General features: G+C 43.2%; 1 protein-coding gene across 4 annotated transcripts in view; it reads left to right on the top strand.

Annotated features, from left to right (window-relative positions):
• The window catches only part of NIG (NSP (nuclear shuttle protein)-interacting GTPase), a 35,284-nt gene extending 15,128 nt beyond the window's left edge, over positions 1–20,156 (top strand). For all 4 annotated transcript variants that reach the window (XM_077353872.1, XM_077353871.1, XM_077353873.1 and 1 more), the window contains one exon: positions 19,477–20,156. In XM_077353872.1, the coding sequence (XP_077209987.1) occupies positions 19,477–19,615 (139 nt within the window). In that variant the 3' untranslated portion in view covers positions 19,616–20,156. The remainder of the gene's footprint in view (positions 1–19,476) is intronic.
• Positions 20,157–20,897: the final 741 nt, after the last annotated feature.

Here is a 20,897-nt window from a genome sequence, read left to right as displayed (position 1 = left end):
CATTAAAGGTCCTTCTTTCCCACGTCCTCTTCGCAATCAGAGATCAAGGTCTCTTGCCCCCCCCCCCCCCCCTCAAAAAAAAAAAACAGAGCATTGAAATACAGGTGTGACAACCCAAAAGGGGGGGGGGGGTGAATTGGTCAATCAAACTCTTTGGGCTTAATTAGGTGAGTAATTATAATTAATTTACTAATTAAGCACTATTTGATCTAACCCTTGTTTAAATAAGTAATATAAACAATCTAGGGTTTAGATACACCTTTATGTTTATATGCCCTAACCCTTGTTCAATAAACAATAAGCATAAAAATAAGAAGGATAGAGTTTACCAATCACCAATGTGCAAATGAGAAGGAGAAGAAGAATCAATCCATAAGGCACAAGATTTATAGTGGTTCAGTCTATCACAAGACCTACTCCACTCTTCCAAGTTTACCTCATTGAGATCTCCACTAAAATGATGAGATTCTTCAACGGGCGAATCTCCAAGCCATACACCCGACTTCTCAAACTCCAAAGGGGACACGCCCTTTCTGCACAAAGCCTTGCCGATGGATCACACCCTCTTGCAATGTCTTCACCTTTCTTAACGGGCCTAAGAGTAGACCCTCACAATGTCTTCACCTTTGTTACCGGGCCGAAGAAAACACTCTCAAATATAATGAAAATAACATGAAAAACTCTCGATGCCTCTTTAGATAGGCGGATTACAAACTTTAATAGCTCACCAACACTCCAAAGAAAGATAAAATGTAAAGCCTATGGAGTACCTCTTGATAGAATGTGCAAATGCAAGATCAAAGAGGTTTAGCTTTTGATAGAAAAGTTTTGGCTCAAGGAAAATGGGATTTGATCTTTCTAAAATGTTCAAAAGCTTGTAGAGATAGGTTTTAATCATGTATATATAGTGTATTTGAAAATATGACAATTTGGGGTAAAACTGTAAATAACTTGCTTGAAAAAGTCAAGCAGAAAACGCCCTAACGGCTAGTTTGCTCGACCGCGGCGGGCGACCGAGCCATCGTGGTCGCCCGCCCCTATCGGGTGCCCTTTTATATTTTCAAATTTCTTACCGTCGCGGTCGACCGGCCCCATGGCGGTCGTCCGGCGAGGTCAACCTGTCTGCTCGAAAATTCGGCTCAAAAACATATCTGCGATCGACCGACCCATGACGGTCGCCCGCCTAAACCCATGACGGATTGTCCCTAACTTTCCAGGAACACCTCCGCGGTCGCCCAGCTCAGCCCGGTCGATCGTCCTGCTATTTTTTCGTAAGTGCTGTAATTCCAGCAAGCTTGCTGTGGTCGCCTGGGAGACCCCCGGTCGACCGGCCCTAGTTAAAATTCTATTTTTACTTTAAAGCTTAGGGGCTTTTGGGCCATGGTCTTTGGGCTTAAGTCATACGTTTTCAAACACATTTTTGGGTGTGTTGATGGTTTTCAAAGATGTAAAATGTTAAGTATAAAAACCATTTGAAAATCTTTTGAAAGTGCATTTAAACATAAAATCAAGAGGACTCCAAATACATTCTAAAAATAAGAACCTCGAGTCTTCTTGGAATGTCTTGGCTTCTTTGCACTTTCTTGGACTTCTTCGGCTTGTGAGTGAACTTCTTGACCTTGTTTGGCTCTTGTGACTTGTCCTCCAATCTTCAATGCATGTTGAGGTACATGAGGTGTCACTATGGCATGTTCAACTCCAAGTTCCTTCTTGACACTTGCTTAGGGAACTTGTGGGATCTTCATGTTGAGCTTCTTGACTTGAACATTTTAAATGATGATATCTTCACTGTAGGAGCAAGCTCTTAGTTCCTTTGCTCCTTGATCCACAAGCCATGTGTTGTGATGAGTTGTGTAATGGCGATTATGACATGAAATTCCTGTATTCAACACAGCACCTCAAAGAAATACATTAGTCCATAAATGCTAATCAATTTGAGTTTGCTGGCATCAAAACAAGAGGTAAGATGAATGATTAGACCCATGGAAACCCTTGGGCTTACATTCTCCCCCTTTTTTATGATGGCAAACAAATTGATTAGGAAGGGCAGGAGATAATAAACAAATAGATGAATAAGCATTAAACACTATAAATAATGAAGCAATGCTCCCCCTCATTATATGCACAAGTGTAAAATGATAATGTAAATCATATAGTGCATATACAATTGGACTTCCTAATCAATCCTAATCTATTTCCAAAAATCTCCCCCTTTTGGCAACAACAAAAAGGTAGGGATATGCAAGTGAAAGCGCAAGTGGGGTGTCAAGATGAATGATAGCTTATATAAGCTATATATATGGTATATGATATGACATTCAAGCTCGTATGATGCTTATCAAAATAGAAAATAAAATAAAATGCATGATAAGCCTCTTTTTTTTTTGTTCTATAGGATTTTCAAGTTTAGCACAACTATGGGGGCAGTAAATCATGTGAGCACATCACAACGATCTATATAGACATGAGTATATAACTATTTAGCTCTCCCCCTATGTCTTTGTCATTGGCCCTAGGTGAAACCTATGTGATTGGACATGACAGGACACTATGATGGAAAAGGTGAATGATTTGAACACTCGGGCTCCATTAGCAACTTTTGATCATGTAAGTATCTACCTAAGCAAGGATATGCTCAGATCTATGACACAACCATTTAGGTTCACAAGTTGCTTCAAGAAGGGGTTCTCTAGACAGTGAGCAGACAAGACTCTTCCAGAGCATGGATATGCTCTGAACTGTGATATAACTTTTGGAGATTACTTGTTGCTTGCCCTTGAGATTTACACATATGAAAAATGTAAGCTCCCCCTGACTATGTGCATCCAAATATAAATTTGAATATCAGGCACATAGGCCCTTGATTTGAAACCACCTTAACCATTCATAATTTTTGCTTCATTCAAATGAGAATTACAATTTTGAATAGGAATGAATGATTATTAGACTCAAGAGGATATGAGTTTAAGGCAGATGGTCTAATAAGCACATGGATAAGGAAATGAAACCAATGAGGTAAATATCCATGGCAACCAAAAGATCATGTATACATAGATAAGAACTATAAAGCTCAATATACATGATCAAATGAAGGAAGATTGAGACCACATTTCAATTTAATACATCTTGAAATGATAAAAGGGGTATTTGGAAATCTCTCGAAATAAGCAAAATTGAACTTTGCATTCTTCTATCCGGAACTCTTCTACTGATGAATGTTTAGAAGAGCTTAGATCAATGCTTGACCCTTTCTTCCATGTAAGGGAGCATCATTTGACAAATCTTCCCGGATTGAGAGATTGGGTACTTGTTTTTAAATCCTTCTCCTTTATCAAAGGGTCATCCTTGAGAGGATGAGCATGAAGTGCACATGTCAGCCTTTAAATATGAATCTTCAATTTTCTTAGTCTCTGTTCATCCTTCACTGTGGAAGAATGTAGAGATGGACAGAGGAAAGTTGAGTACATCTACCATCTTATTACATCTGGCACAATGGAAGGAGACAAGTACCATAGACAAGCTGCGAATGACCTATGATTTGAATGGAGTCTTCCGAACCTAAAATCTTGGAAGAGATGATGGGACATGATAAGCTCAAAAAATCAATTCTCTCTCCCAAGAGATTGTCAGTGGCGTTTAATAAAGCCTATGAGGCAAGGCATGACAACACACAATGGCTATAGATATGTCTATAAATGTATAGCCATTTGATCTTATCATGATAAAAGATGTTCTTCTTCAAAACTCATGATAAGAGACACACTTCATAGGCAATGAGATAAATAGCTCAAGCCCTATCCTATGAAGGAGAGTTCTAGAGAGTTTTAAGACTCTAGAACATGATACTTATCATTGGAAATGATGAAACCATAAGAGTACATCCAAGATAAGTATCAAGCCTAAGAAGATATGGCACTGAGACACAGGCTAAGGGATTTTGTCATAAAAGAGAGATGATCTCAAAATGTAGGTATAGGACAAATCACAAACACCACACATATAAAGCAATAAAGCTCCATATGGGTGAACTCATCACATGTAGTGTGATACCCATATCAACCTACATATGATAAGATGGATAGAACAGATATTACATATATAGCTCTCCCTTTGTTAGAGACTCATCCAAGGTATGAATCCAAAGGGCTGTCCTAACCACAAGCACCAAGGCATTTTGGGGTGAATGATTGACAGACAACCCTTGGGCTACTATTGCATGCTTGCTAGGGATACACGAGTAATACCAAAAGAAATGTCAGCCTAGCAAACCATGCTCCCCCTAATTATGTGCATATATATATATATTTTATATAAGTGACACTTCAATGCACATATGGCTTGTCATGGTGAAGATGTTGGCTAGAAGCCAAAGAGATTAGATGTTTTAATTAAAGTGAGTGTACATTCTCAATCTTACAGGATAAGAGGACTAAGAGTACCAATTGAGTGATTTTTAACTTTAGATTTGCCATCTTTACCATGTAGCTAATATCACATAAAGGGAATAAACTATAGATTATATACATATGTCTATTTAGCACAAATCTGTAGGACTCAGACAAATGACTGGTAGACTATAAAAGATTATGTCTGAGAGAGACATCCATGACTCATGCAAGTGATAATATATCACTTATGGGTAAAGATGAGCAAGATATGGCATTTTAAGCCTTTATGGATAGTCTACAAAGTTTGGACCCAAGTGACATGACTCATAGGGTTCATGGTCCAAACAACTATACTTACATCCACAAACCACCATATAAAAGTAGGGTATTAAGTACCAAGTGCATAATTCCATGGAAAACCAAAATGTATGGGAGACAAGTGTTCCCATCACAATGCATTGTATACCAACCACAAACATGGGTAAATGCCCAATAATGATACTAGATTCTTATAACATTTTCAACTTTACTCAAATGAGTTTCATATATTGAATCTAGACTCATTTCCAACTTTCCTATATAATATACTCTTATATGAACTTAGGAGATGATCCAAGGATTTTAAGAATAACAAGTGATAATCACCTTGGACACAAGCATTCCAAAATGAATTACCATGACTAGATAGTTTAATCTTAGTCATTAGAGAATATTCATTTTGAGCCTTTTTGGAACACATCAATTTTAACCCATCAGGATTTCTTATGCATTTAATGATAATCACTAAGCACATAAGAATGGGTTTAAAGGACAACTAGGTGTAAAGTAATACACATGCTTACTCACCTAAGGCACAAAAGATGTCTAAGCACGGATTTGAGTGGATTTCCTTAAATATGGCTTTTAACTCATTAATTTTGCTAGAGATGACATCCCAAACAAGTTGAATGTCCTAACATCTAGCAGCTGCCAAATTTGTCCTAGATAGAGTTCAAATATGGAGGAAATGGACTTGATAGATCAAGTTGAACTCAAGAGCAATGGAGTGGTTGATTTTCATAGAAGCACACACATGGTTTTCACATTGAATTTTCTATTGTGGATTTTCTTGTAGATGAATACTAAGTGCAAGAAGATATGAGATAAAGTGCGCACTTAGACTAAAAATTCTAGAATGATATTCAATAAAGTACAAGGATATAGTCTACAACAAGTATAGCATTATTTTACCTATAGACTATAGCATGGATGTAATGTGATCATTAAAGCTCAATTTGCAAAGATACATTCTATTAACACATGAAAAATGGTATGTATCTAAGCTCAATTAAAAAAAATGATATAACATTAAAGCACAAGAATTCAAGATACTAAAATATTAAACTTGAAATGAAGTATTTGGAATGAAAAAATCATATGATTTAATATTTAATATTTAAGCACAACCCCATATATCAAGATATTCAAATGATGATTTGAGTGTGGGATTTTGGAATCCAAATTGCTTTGGTTCCACTCAAATTTGTTTCCGGGAGTGTATCTCTTCTTACCCAAACAAACTTGTTTGACTTCACAAATCTAAGTTTGCACCTAGATTTGTGATGCCCTAATCTACCACAATATGAGCAAGAATAAGCATGGGTAGATGAAGAGTAAACAGAATCATAAGACTTTGAAAGTAAACAAACATGTTTATCTTTTTCATCTTAAAGTCTTTGATTCTTTGATGAGAGTTCTTTATTTACTAGTTTTATCTCATTTAATTGATTTTCAAGACAATCTATTTTATGAGAGGAACTAGTTTTCAATTTTTCTTCATTTTCATAAACATGTTTATATTTTTCATTTAAATTCCTGTTTGTGTTTTCAAGGCTTTTATTTTATTTTCCAAGAATATTGCATTGTCTAATTAAGTTATCATTTTTATTTATTAAAACTTTGCTTAGTTGACTTAATTTTTCATTTCTTTTCAAACTTTCATTAACTTCCGATTTCAAATTTTCAATTTACTTTTATAAATCGGAAATAGAATGTTTGAAAGAATTTTCTTCAACAAAAGATTTTTGTAAAGACTCATTTTGTTCAAAAACAACATTTTTATCATTTGAAGAGAGACTATCATTTTTCTTATAAAAATTTTCATGATTACTCCAAATATTTTTTGCATTTGTACATGATGGAATTTTCTCAAAAGCATTAGGACATACTCCACAACATATTATAATAATAGCTTTTGAGTTTAATGAAAATAATTTTGCATCATTTTTAGTACATTTCCTTGGAATAGAAAATCTCCTTTCAATGACATCTAATATGTCATAATCTATGGATTTGAGATAGGCTAGCATTTTAATTTTTCATTCTCTAAAATTCGGTCCATCGAAGAATGGAGGAATTTGAGCGGATTGGCCTAGCTCGAAATCCATTTGGATTGTCACAGATCTTTCTCTTGTAGATTTTAAAATTAAAAATCTCTTTAAGAGCCTTAGCTCTGATACCAAATGAAATACAGGTGTGACAACCCAAGAGGGGGGGTGAATTGGTCAATCAAACTTTTTAGGCTTAATTAGGTGAGTAATTAAAATTAATTTACTAATTAAGCACTATTTGATATAACCCTTGTTTAAATAAGTAATATAAACCCATTTCAAAAAAATAAGTAATATAAACAATCTAGGGTTTAGATACATCTTTATGTTTATATGCCCTAACCCTTGTTCAATAAACAATAAGCATAAAAATAAGAAGGATAGAGTTTACCAATCACCAAGAATCAATCCACAAAGCACAAGATTTATAGTGGTTCGGTCTATCACAAGACCTACTCCATTCTTCGAAGTTTATCTCCTCGGGATCTCCACTAAAATGATGAGATTCTTCAACGGGCGAATCTCCAAGCCGTACACCCGACTTCTCAAACTCCAAAGGGGACACACCCTTTCTGCACAAAGCCTTGCCGATGGATCACACCCTCTTGCAATGTCTTCACCTTTCTTAACGGGCCAAAAAGAGTAGACCCTCACAATGTCTTCACCTTTGTTACCGAGCCGAAGAGAAGACCCTGAAATACAATGAAGAAAATAAAATGAAAAACTCTCAATGCTTCTTTAGATAGGCGGATTACAAACTTTAATAGCTCACCAACACTCCAAGGAAAGATAAAATGTAAAGCCTATGGAGTACCTCTTGATAGAATATGCAAATGCAAGATCAAAGAGGTTTAGCTTTTGATAGAAAAGTTTTGGCTCATGGAAAATGGGATTTGATCTTTCTAAAATGTTCAAAAGCTTGTAGAGATAGGTTTTAGTCATGTATATATAGTGTATTTGAAAATATGACCGTTTGGGGTAAAACTGTAAATAACTGGCTTGAAAAAGTCAAGCAGAAAATGCCTCAACGGCTAGTTTGCTCGACCGCGGCAGTCGACCGAGCCATGGCGGTCGTCCGGCGAGGTCAACCTGTCCACTCGAAAATTCCGCTCAAAAACCTATCTGCGGTCGACCGACCCATGGCGGTCGCCCGCCCAAACCCATGACGGATTGTCCCTGACTTTCCAGGAACACCTCCGCGGTCGCCTGGCTCAGCCCAGTCGACCGACCCGCTATTTTCCGCAAGTGCTGTAATTCCAGCAAGCTTGACGTGGTCGCCCGCGGGACCCCCGGTCGACCGGCCCTAGTTAAAATTCCATTTTTACTTTAAAGCTTAGGGGCTTTTGGGCCATGGTCTTTGAGCTTAAGTGCTAGGTTTTCAAACACATTTTTGGGTGTGTTGATGGTTTTCAAAGATGTAAAATGTTAAGTATAAAAACCATTTGAAAACCTTTTGAAAGTGCATTTAAACATAGAATCAAGAGGACTCCAAATACATTCTAAAAATAAGAACCTTAGGTCTTCTTGGAATGTTTTGGCTCTTTTGCACTTTCTTGGACTTCTTCGGCTTGTGAGTGAACTTCTTGACCTTGTTTGGCTCTTGTGACTTGTCCTCCAATCTTCAATGCATGTTGAAGTACATGAGGTGTTACCGTGGCATGTTCAACTCCAAGCTCCTTCTTGACACTTGCTTAGGGAACTTGTGGGATCTTCATGTTGAGCTTCTTGACTTGAACATCTTCAAATGAGGATGTCTTCACTGTAGGTGCAAGCTCTTGATTCATTTGCTCCTTGATCCACAAGCCATGTGTTGTGAAGAGTTGTGTAATGGCGATTATGATATGAAATTTCCGTATTCAACACAACACCTCAAAGCAACACATTAGTCCATAAATGCTAATCAATTTGAGTTTGCTAGCATCAAAACAAGAGGTAAGGTGAATGATTAGACCCATGGAAACCCTTGGGCTTACAAGCACCGACCCCAAAAAACGTTTCACCGGAAAATTTTGCGATTTTCATATGGATCACGATCATGAAATTGACCATTGCTACCATCTTAGACTACAAGTGGAAAAGTTGGCCGAGGAAGGCCACCTGAATTAGTACCTCAGAAGCCCCACAAGAATCGAGCGATCACATCGCCAACCAGAGGCGCACCCCACTTCTCCACCTCGCCGTTCAAGGAGCAGGCACCGATGCCACAGCAGGCACCGCTCCCGTGATCGTCACCACCACTCCGACACCATCGATCCCCCATGAAGCATGAGGCCATACTCGGGAAGATTAACATCATTACCGGGGGACCAGCGGCTGGAGGATCAACCACCGCCGGACGACGTGCGTACGCGGAGCGAGGGCTCTTTCTCGAGATGCCATGAAAGAAGGCTCGGACAGACCCGCCTCCAGCAGAAGAGGTCGTCTCCTCCAATCAGGATTACGACGGATTACAGGTCCCGCACGACGACGCTCTGGTCATCCAATTGATCATCTCCAACCACGATGTCAGAAAAATTCCGGTCGACACGGGTAGCTCGGTAAACGTGCTACACTTCGGAACGTTTGAAGAAATGAAGTTGGGCGAAGGAAGGTTGGGACCCGCCGAATACTCCATATACTGATTCTCTGGGGCATCCGTGCAGATCAACGGCAAAATCGACCTCCCCGTCACTTTCGGGACGTACCCCCTCCAAAGGACAATCATGACAACCTTCTTGGTTGTTGACGTATCCTTCACATAAAGAGCCATCAACGGGCGACCGGCCTTGAGAGATCTCGGAGCGGGAGTGTCCACCCCCCACCTTAAGATGAAGTTCCCAACCTTGAAAGGTGTGGGAGAGGTATGCGGACAGCAGACTGTGGCGCGTCAATGTTATTACACCAGCTTGAAAGGAAGTAATGCACCAATGGAAAATTTTGCGATTGGTAGTGAGGACCCCAGGGAGAGAGCCCGAACAGTCAGGGGCGAACCCATCAAGGAGTTGGATTCAATCCCTCTATCTGAAGATCACCCCGAAAGGACAGTCTAGATCGGTTCCTTGCTAACAGGTACGTTGCGAACTCAACTAATCGGTTTCCTAAAGGCTAACAAGAATGTTTTTGCATGGTCCCCCTCCGACATGCCGGGCATATCTTCGGAAATTGCGGTCCATAAGTTAAGTGTGGACCTAGCTCACAAGCCCGTTAGACAAAAGAAAAGGAATTTTGCCGCGGAACGACAAACACACATAAAGGCTGAAGGTGCAAAGTTGCTACAAGCCGGATTCATCATGAAAATCTGGTACCCCAAATGGCTATCCAACGTCGTAATGGTTAAAAAAGCCAAAGGTAGTTGGCGGGCTTACATAGACTTCACCTACCTAAACCGCGCTTGCCCCAAAGATCCCTACCCCTTGCCCCGCATAGGTCAATTAATCGACGCCATCTCTGGACACGAGCTCCTCAGCTTTTTGGATGCATTCTCCGGATATAACCGGATAAAATGTACGACCCGGACGTTCTGAAAACCGCGTTCATTACCGACCAAGGCCTGTACTGTTATACGATAATGCCGTTCGGTCTGAAGAACGCTGGAGCAACGTACCAGAGGCTCGACAACAAGCTATTTCAGAAGCAGATAGGGAAAAATGTGGAAGTCTATGTAGATGACATGTTGGTAAAAAGTTTGGGAGCCCGGCGACACATCGCTGATCCCGAGAAAACCTTCGACGTCCTGCGACGATCACAGATGAAGCTCAACCCGGCCAAGTGCGCCTTTGGCGTGACGTTGGGGAAGTTTTCAGGCTTCATGGTCAGCCAGAGAGGCATCGAAGCTAACCTGGAAAAAATTCAGGCTATCCTGAACATGGAACCACCAACGAATGTCGTGGAAGTTCAGCGGTTGACGGGGCGGGTTGCTGCCCTTAGCCGTTTCATGTCCAAGTCAGAAGAAAAATGCCAGCCATTTAAACTCTTGAAGAATATTCAAAAATTCGAATGGACCCCCACGTGTCAGGAAGCGTTCGACTCCTTGAAACAATACCTCCAGGCACCACCGGTGCTCACCAAACCCGAATCAGGAGAGGAATTATTTCTTTACCTGGCGGTGAGCTCTACTGCGGTAAGTGCCGTCTTGGTCCAACAGAAAGGAAAACAGGAACGCCCAGTGTATTATGTGAGTCGGATCCTCCATGATGCGGAGGTCCAATATCAGAACATCGAGAAATTCGCCTTCGCCATTGTCACCGCTGCCCGAAAACTCCTTTCGTACTTTCAAGCCCACACCATTGTACTCCTGACAGATCAGCCCCTACGGAAGATTCTAAAAAAACCAGAAACCCCAGGACAACTGGTAAGCTAAGCGGTCGAGTGGAGAATTCGACATCCAAGTACGACCAAGACCAGCCATCAAATCACAAGTCCTCACGGACTTCATCGTTGAGCTCACCAGCCCCGCACTGGGCTCCCCAGCAGAGGAAGAAGCCGTGGCCCCAGTTGGATCTTTGGCTACTAATGATGAACTCACTGAGTCTGACCCGCCCCTAAGGACCGGAGAATGAACGAAGGCAGACGTGCCCTCCTGGGTACTCCATGTGGACGGTTCAGCAAGCAAAGGAGGATGTGGGGCGGGCATAGTTCTCATGGGACCAGACGAGTTTCTGGCGGAATATGCCTTGCGATTGGACTTCAAGTCCTCCGACAACGAAGCTGAATATGAGGCCCTGCTAACAGGACTAACCCTGGCCGCAGAGTTAAAGTGTGAACAAGTTAAAGTCTACAACGACTCACAATTGGTGGTCGGACAAGTGAATGGGACGTACACCGCGAAGGAGCCAAGGATGGTAAGATACGTTGAGAAAGTAAGGGAGAAGTTGACAGGGCTAAAAGAGGTCGAGATTCTACAGGTGCCTATGGGGATGAACGCCCGGGCGGACGCTCTCTCTAAAATGGCCTCGGAAGAAACGTGCCACTTTGGCTCTGTTTACACAGAAATTCTACTTCAACCCAGTATCGAGGAAAAACAAGTCATGGAAAAACTGGCAGAACCAAACTGGATGGACCCTATCGTGCAGTACCTACGAGATGGGATGCTGCCCAAGGACAAGTTGGCATCATGAAGATTAATTGCTAAGACAGCTCATTATGTGCTCCACGGAGCTAAGTTGTACAAACGCTCCTATACCTGGCCGTACCTCCTGTGCCTTGTACCCTTTGAGCCAGAGTACGCTCTGCGGGAAGTGCATGAGGGAATCTGCGGAGATCATGGAGGGGGGAAAATGTTGGCACAGAAAATTGTAAGGCATTGATATTTTTGGCCAACAATCCTGCGAGATGCCCAAGAATTTGTCAAGAAGTGCGGCCTGTGCCAGAAATTTACTACCATACCCCGACAACCAGACACCCCATACACCTCCGTATCCAGCCCCGTACCTTTCGGCATCTGGGGGATGGACATGGTCGGTCCGTTCCCAAAAGCTCCGTGAGGGCACACCATGCTGTACGTGGCCATCGACTACTATACCAAATGGGCTGAAGTCAAAGCCGTGGTGAAGCCTACCTCCAAAGCAACATAGAAGTTTTTCTACCACAATGTGGTCTGTCGTTTTGGCATTCCAAAAATACTCATAACAGACAACGAGCCTCAATTCGTGAGCGCGGAGTTTGGTAAATTCTTTGACCAGCTAAGTATCGAGCATAGATTTGCATCGGTAGCGCACCCCCAAGCCAATGGACAGGTCGAAGTCACAAACAGGATATTGCTCCAGAGTCTCAAAAAGCGACTAGAGAAAGCCGAAAAATCCTGGGTGGACGCGCTGCCAAATGTCCTCTGGGCCTACCGAACAACACCCCGAGCAACAACCGGAGAATCCCTGTTCAGTTTGACATTCGGAGTAGAGGCGGTCATTCCAGTGGAAATCGGAATTCCGTCCTTCGGCGTAGAAAATTTCGACACGCGGGAAAACTCCGAACTCTTCAGGAACAACCTCGACTTAATCTTAGAAAAAAGGGAGCGAGCTAGGCTTCGAGTCGCATCCTACCAACAACAGGTTCCTTGGTACTACAACTCCAGGATAAAGAAACGCTCGGTACGACCCGGGGACCTTGTATTACGACGAGCAGAGGTCTCGGACCCCCAAAACTCCGAAAAACTCGCCCCAAAGTGGGAAGGTCCCTACCGAGTCACCCGTGCGCTCCAACCCAGAGTCTACTAATTGGAACACCTTGATGGTACCCCGGTACCCCAAAGTTGGAGTATAGATAACTTGGGAAGGTTTTATCAGTAGAGTGAAAGTGTAAGTTTTGTTTTTTGAAAAATATCATGTGTTTGTTTTTTGTTTTTTCAGAGCAGAGTAAATGCAACCTCCTTCAAGGTCAATAAAATGACGTTTTCTACATACTACACGTATCTCCACCCCCTCGGTCCATGCTGTGCGCTGGGCCGGGAGGGCACAGGAAGTGAAGAGGTAACATCAGGGATGATCTCCTAGATAATACCCTATAATGCTTCCCATGAAAAAGACCTGCCTTTTCTAAGGACAGGCGGGTCCATCAACTCCGAACTGATCACTCGAGAGGAAGATCACCTACCTACGAACAGGATACCCGGACATAACGTCCCATGAGGATGTGGTAGCTCCACGACAATCGCCCCTTCTTGCGTGGGATCTGCTAGTACCGGAACCTCAGAATCATGCCTCAACGTGTCTGGAGGGAAGGATGGATCAACTTCTCGCACACGCCGCTGATGCTCAATAAAGGCATCAATCTCGACAGAAACACTGAATTCTGTCGCGGCCATATAGAAATCGTTGGAGCCCCGCCATTCTTCCCGCGCCTTAGCCAACTCTTCGGCACGGGTAGTTCGAGCGACTAACAAGTTGTTCTCCGCCTGATCCCTCTTAAGCTCGGAGAGCTCGAGCTTATCCTTAAGGTCCTTCACGACGTCCGCGTATGACAGGTTCTCCGCCTAGGCCTTCCCTAAGTCCTCTTCCAGCTTACGGACGCGCTCGTCACATCTCTCCCTAAAGGTATCCATTTCAGACTCATCTTCAAGCATGTACTCTAGCATCTTCCTCGCATAACTTTGAGCCTGCGAAATGATGTCCCAAAAACAATCAACGGTTGGTCATGAGCAAAAGGAAAAAGCGGGCTAAAGAATACCTACACAATGTGAAGAGTGAAGGTAATGAGCAGCCACTGAACGCCGGGAATAGCTCTCCTGCTCAGCCTCGTCACCAGGAAGAGCGGTCATTAGGCCCATCTCCACACCAACCCGCAGGTTCTTGAGGTCGCTGTCCTCCTCGCCTAAACACCTCACTGCGCATCATGAAGCACCATTCGGATAACTCAATTTGGTCCAAGATCAACTTGGTCATACTAGACCCTTCTATCTGGCTCGGAGGGTCGGACAATAGCACCCACTGAGTTTTGATAGATCGACCGGCTTTTCCTTGCGAAGTACGTGAGGGAGTAGCCCCGCCGGAGGCTCCATCTCCTTGACAGGGGGAGGTCTTGCCTTGTCCTTGGCCCCGACGGTGCGAGAGGAACTGCCTAAGAGTACGGACCTCAGAGGCACGTTCACCTTTTCCGAGCCGCCGCCATGAACTCTGAAGGGATCCGTGCCCGCCCAGAGGAACTCTTCGACGACTCCCCCATAACCTCCTTTCCCTTCGCGGGAGGATCTGTAGACGACATATCTGCTACGGAAAACCAAAGAAAAAAGTTCAGAAACGAGAGCAAGGATCCTACGAAAACCTAGAAGAAGCGCCTTTAACGAGGAGAGGGGCTCACCATGAATATTGGCCGAGCTCTCTCCCACATCCTCAGCCGCCCGGGACGCTCTCTTCTCCGGAATGCGGTACAGCTTATACTTCTTCAGATTTTTCTCTTCCTCCGTTTCCCAGTCGTGAGTTTTGCTAAATCAAACTTATTGTAATCTGAGAAATCGGGTAAAAGCTCCCTCCACTCAACGGTGCGTTTCCAAGACCTAGGAAAACTCCAATTCGCATCTACCGGATGGGTAATAAAGACGAACTCCTCTTTCTACCTTTTGATAGAAGAAGGCATATTTGCAGCAATCCTCACTTGGGGACGTTGGGTTAGATACAACCAACTGTCCCCACCCTTCACTTGGATACTAAGGGTGACACAACACCTAAGCAGGGGGAGAGTAACCTGGACCTTCTGCGTGTGAGCCTTGGCTACGAAGGCCAAGAGAGTACGCCAACTATTGGGTACTAATTGCGAGGGTGCTATCTGATAGAACTGCAAAGCTTCAACAATGATCCCTAACAAAGGAAATCGAATACCCGCCCTAAAGTCTCTACGTAAAAAGCTACTTCCTCCCCGGAAGCACCCTCACACACTCGGTCATCGGGAGTAGGGAGCCGGATCCCGTACTCTGCGGGTATCCGATACTCCTTCCTAATTCTTGCGACCGCCCCCTTTTTCAAGGTGCTTCCTATCAACATCACGCCCTCCGGGCGGAGGGTGTCACCGACCATTAAGTTCATAACGTCCTCCTCACGGGTAGGAGGAGCCCGGATAGGAAACTCAGATTGTGTAGCCTCCGAAGATTCTGACCTAGAAACACCAGAACTGCCCTCCAGTTCTCTGGGCGTTTGATCGTCTTGGGAGTTACCTCCCTTACCCTTTACCAGTCTCCTTCTCCTACCCCCTAAACCCTTTGGTTTGACACCCTCTACCACCACAACAGACTCACTGGAAGGATTCTGAGAATCGCTTGCATCCGACATTGCTAAGAAATAAAACGAGGAATTTATTAAACCAAAAGGTGCGATACTCACCGGAAAAGATGACAGAAAGGGACGAAGATCGAATCTAAACCAACGGCGAGAAAATCTCCCTGAGCTGATTGGAGAAGCGGCGAAGGAAAGCACCCGGTGGAAAACCCCTTTGCCAAAAACTCTAGTTCTCCTTGGGAAAAGTAGAAGGATGTAGAAAGCGGTTTTCGGAAATGCTTTTAAGTTAGGGTTCTCGCACGTGTCAATCGGCATTTCTCTCCCTTTAATTGGATGGGGCGTCTACACGTGGCGCCGTTTTAGGAATTTGAGGAAGCTGTCACAATCGAAGCGCCATTTCGACGTAAAAAGACGCATATGCCCCTGCTGCAAACTTAAGGAACAATCTACTACCACGTTTCTCCCGCCAAAATAAAGCGGATCACCATTTAAACAGTCCGCCCTTGCCTTCCGGTTTTCCCCTATTCCACTTGATGGAAAAAGAATCTGGTCGAGCAGAAAGGGGTCGGATCTCAAGGCAATTTTCCACCCTTACCTTCCAGTTTTCCCCTATTCCACTTGATGGAAAAAGAATCTGGTCGAGCAGAAAGGGGTCGGATCTCAAGGCAACTTTCCACCCGTGCCCTCCAGTTTTTCCTATTGATGGAAAAAGAACCTGGTCAAGCAGAAAGGGGTCAGATCTCAAGGCAACAGCCCACCCGTGCCTTCCAGTTTTCTCCTATTCCACTCGGATGAAAAAAAAAGACCTGGTTGAGCAAAAGGGGTCAGATCTCAAGGCAACGGTCCGCCCTTGCCTTCCAGTTTTCCCCTATTTCACTTGATGGAAAAATAATCTGGTCGAGCAGAAAGGGGTCGGATCTCAAAGCAACTTTCCACCCGTGCTTTCCAGTTTTCTCCTATTCCACTTGGATGGAAAAATGACCCGGTTGAGCAAAAGGGGTCGGATCTCAAGGCAACAGTCCGCCTTTGTCTTCCAGTTTTCGCCTATTCCACTCGGATGGAAAAAAGGCCTGGTTGAGCAAAAGGGGTCGGATCTCAAGGCAACAGTCCACCTTTGTTTTCCACTTTTCTCCTATTCCACTCGGATGGAAAAAAGATCTGGTTGAGCAAAAGGGGTCAGATCTCAAGGCAACAGTCCGCCTTTATCTTCCAGTTTTCTCCTATTCCACTCGGATGGAAAAAAGACCTAGTTGAGCAGAAGGGTCGGATCTCAAGGCAAAAGTCCGCTCTTGCCTTCCAGTTCTCCCCTATTCAACTTGATGGAAAAAGAATCTGGTAGAGCAAAAGGGGTCGGATCTCAAGGCACCGATCCGCCCATGCCTTCCAGTTTTCTCCCATTCCACTTGGATAGAAAAAGGACCTGGTTGGGCAAAAGGGGTCGGACCTCAAAGCGACAATCCACCCTTGCCTTCCAATTCTCTCCTATTCCGCTCAAGGATAGAAAAAGATCCGGCCAGACTAGAAGGGTTGGATTAAGTATCAAGTTAAAACCTACGCTTTACGGGATAGATAAGACAGTAGTGCGTCACCCAACACTCCCTCACCGACAACATTTCCTCACCCCAGTTAGGAGGGTGTAAAAGGCGTACCTATTACACTCAGACCAACAGGCAAAGAACAAGAAGATCACACAAAATGAACACAAGAGGCAAAAAGTCTGTTCATTAATAAGATTATGGCCCGCCGGCCTACAAAAAGTCGGGCCCAAAAAGGGCCCCATCCATCATGGGCCCGCAGGCCCTACAACACTATGGCCCCTCGGGCCCCACCCATGTACAAAAAAAGGCGGAAAAAGGAGGTAAAAGAAGGAAAAAGACCCATAACCAACAGGGTCTTGAAACATCATTTTTTTCTTTTCAAAAAGAAAGAAAAGGGAGAAACAGCAGAAGCTCGACCGATGAAGTATTGGCCGCTCGATCCCTCCCCCGAACTCAGTCTGAGCAACTATTCGAGGAGTTCTCTTCACTGGAGAGGTCTTCGTCATCTACCCTCTCCTCCATAAAGCTCTCTAGGAGGGGATCCACCTTGTACTCGAATAATTGTTCGTTGAGCAGTAAATCTTCTGCCTCAGCTCTCGGTTCTCCATCTTTAGACCTTCAATCTCCCCGCTCATCTCCAGGACACAGTCGCAAAGTTCCATTTCCTGGCGGTGAACGTACGAGAAGAATGAACGCTTCTTGGCTATATAAGCCTCTAGAGAGTCACCGTCGTGGGGTGGAGAAGGGAGGTGATGAGGAGGGAAGCCAAGAGGAGGACCTGGGTCCTTCTTATAGCACATGAGGTCCCGATCTGACTCGGAGTCACTGGAGGTATCCACAATAAGAGGTGCCTTGCCTTTGTCGCCGGAGGAGGGACCACCAACCGATTTAGACATTTTTCAAAAAGAAAAAAAAGGAGGGAAGGAAAGAAAGCAGAAAAAGGAGAAAAAAAGAAAGGAAAGCTTGCAAGAAGGAACGTCCCAAAGGTTCCCTCTTATACATGAAACTGAGACTCTTGGGCTACGGAACGATACGACGTGCACTACACGTGTCTTTCTCCTATGGGATGGTCAAACGGCGATTCATAATTATGTTGACACCCCTCGAGAAGATGCCACCGACTAAAATCTCCCCGCACCTTCACATTCCAAGATTCTCATAATTACCCCTGGCCTCATATTCTATGACCAGACAAAAGAGTTACTCCCTTGGTCTATCCAATGGACCAAAGGAGTAGGGAGGTATTATGATGGGTATTAAATAAGGCGTGGCCGTAGGATCTCGCCACGTGTCACTCCCATATCACCAGGATCTTAGCCATGACCGCCTGTCATCATAAGGGCTGTTAAACACGGCATGTCCATAGGATCCCGCCACGTTTCATCTTCTTATCACCAAAATCTAGGCCATAATCACGAATATGGGGAAAACTACACGCCCCCATTAATGAGCCATGCACGCCACTCATCTCCTACAGCCAGAATGCGGGCCAATCTGAGGAGAGAAGGTCTTTTCTCCAAAATGATTGAGAAGGTCCACGTGGCGCACCATGCAAGGGGATTGCATGCGAAAGGAAAGGATAAATACGTTACAAATGCTCCTGAAGAGGGGGGAATCCCAGGGGGATAAAGAAAAAACACCATTAACAACCACAAAGATGTGCCATTAAGGGCAAGTTCTAATCGCTCAATAAGGCCATCTCCCCAAAGAAGAGGGAGAAAAAAGGTGCTGGACGCCCACTTCCCCCTCCTCTTGGGCCCCACTCTCAATTCAACCACTCCAATAGCAGAAAAAGCCCCTATGTTTGATTCTGGTAACGTAGACATCCCCTCCATTAATCTTGCTGTTTATTTATACAATTGAGCTGGAATCTGACTTGGGTGTCGAAGTGGTCGTCCGGGACCCACCTCGGACCCCCGACCCCTTTTTTGTGATTGTAGATACTGGACGGAGGCCCTCTACCCACCGCACGATCACAGATCCAGATTTCGGCACCATCACCTAGATTTTTCACCCTAAAGACATCCATTCTGATGATGACCTTTAGAAAAACATTTGTGAACTTTTTTGAATGGTAACCATTAAAAAGAGACCTTTTTTGAATGGTCATGATATTCTAGCTCTTTACCAGCACACCCTTTGGAAAATTTTAGTGTGCCGTTGTCTTCTTTGCTGCCACGCAGTAACAATGTAATTTAGTCATGGACAAGTGTCAAGTCAAACATGACTCGACGTCCCATACATAGTGGCCTTGGTGAACCTACTATCCCTGAGTACAGTTAATTTATTATATTAAAATTTAGTATTATTATTCAATATTTGTTCATATAAAATCATAATTAATGGCTGAAAACAAAAAAAAATGTAATTTTATCAATCGAAGGTTAGGATGTTTTCCATGTGAGTCAGAAAAATCCATTGCCTTTTAGAACTTATTTTTATATTGTGGTTGGTAAAATTGCAGACATCAAGGATTTTTTTTATTTTTTTTAACTTGCAGACATCAAGGAAATGCAGGCTTTGCCAGTGATGGATCTTTCTTCGGCACCATAGGTGTGGGTCAACAGCCTGTTGGCAGATACTCCGAACCCACCACTCCAAATTCTTTCTCTTCTATTGGAGGAAACCCTTTTGGATAGACAGAAGAACAAAGCTATTTGGATCCCCTTTCAAGAAAAGTTCGAGGGAAAAGTTTTCTTGTCTGGAGGAAAAGTTTGACTGGTTTCTTTTGGTTGAGGATCAAGCGAATTGATCTGCCCTAGTAAGGATTTTCAGTCATCTTGGCCAAGGTCAAGCTTAAGATTTTTGTTGGCCTTGTAAAATTAGTGTGAAGAGAAGAAGGCAGTGTATGATTGAGAGGTATAGCATGGAGGCCACAAGGGAACTAAGGCAGTATTTATATTTCTGGGTTTGGTGTAAATCTCATTATCTTATTTCATTGATGTTGTGTATTTTTCTGTCTGCCTGGCTTCCCAGTTTAAGGGTTTTGTCTCTTTTGTATTGATTGGTGGTCTCCTTTATGTCTAGGGTTTGTAATTTTGTAAAAGGTTGCTGTTTTTTAATCTCATAATCATGGTTATTGCTTTGGGGCTGAGAAAGACTTGTAAATTGATATAAGCTGTGTAGACCTTGTACTGATGAACATTTTTGTGTGGCTTGGCATTGTTGCTTTCCATGTTACTGTGTTTGCTTGAACTGACTGCATTTTGTGGAATCCTAGAGTCCTAGACTTCTTTTTGGAATTGGATTGCATGGTTTTCTTTCTTTTTTTTCTCTGGTACTGAATTTGTTTGCTAGAGTTTTTATATGGTGGAAAAACATCCCGCCTTTATTTTTTATCCTATATGAGCCTCATTTTTTGACTTTTTGTTGGATAAAAAATCAAGGGTGAGGGTGGGGTTTTTTTCTCTCCCCGTCCACGTAAAGGCTGGCCACCATATAATTTCTCTGTTTGGTATGAACTCAAGGTTTTCCTTTTTCAAGACTATGTTTTCTTATTGCTCTTTCCTTTTTAAATCTTCAATTTGTCGAGTAAAATCAAGATTTAACCCTTCATGACCTAATTGTATTACTGTCTACAATTGATTCTTAGTAATAATCATAAATAGTAAATACTCATCTCCTATTCTATGGGTACCCCGACAAGAAAGTATCTCACCACTTTATTGAAATCCGGTTCGCTTATAACGGCACTAGGTAGAAGAGGCCACATAGGCAGTGTTTGCTACAGATCAATGCTAACAAGCAATTTTCATGTTCCCCACAAGGATATGTACGCACAATCAATACCGTTGATACTATTTAACATCATGAGTAACCCCTTGAATAGACATCCCATGTGTAATATAAAAATAACTACCAGCGAACTATTTATCTTTCGTTATGTCCTGTTCGTTTAAGATTATGACAACTGATTATTAG

Source organism: Tasmannia lanceolata, unplaced genomic scaffold, assembly GCF_043159265.1.
Source record: "Tasmannia lanceolata isolate RefF3 unplaced genomic scaffold, GAP_Taslan_0.1 ptg000015l, whole genome shotgun sequence".
Classification (NCBI taxonomy): Eukaryota; Viridiplantae; Streptophyta; class Magnoliopsida; order Canellales; family Winteraceae; genus Tasmannia; species Tasmannia lanceolata.
This window is presented reverse-complemented; position numbering and strand designations above follow the sequence as displayed.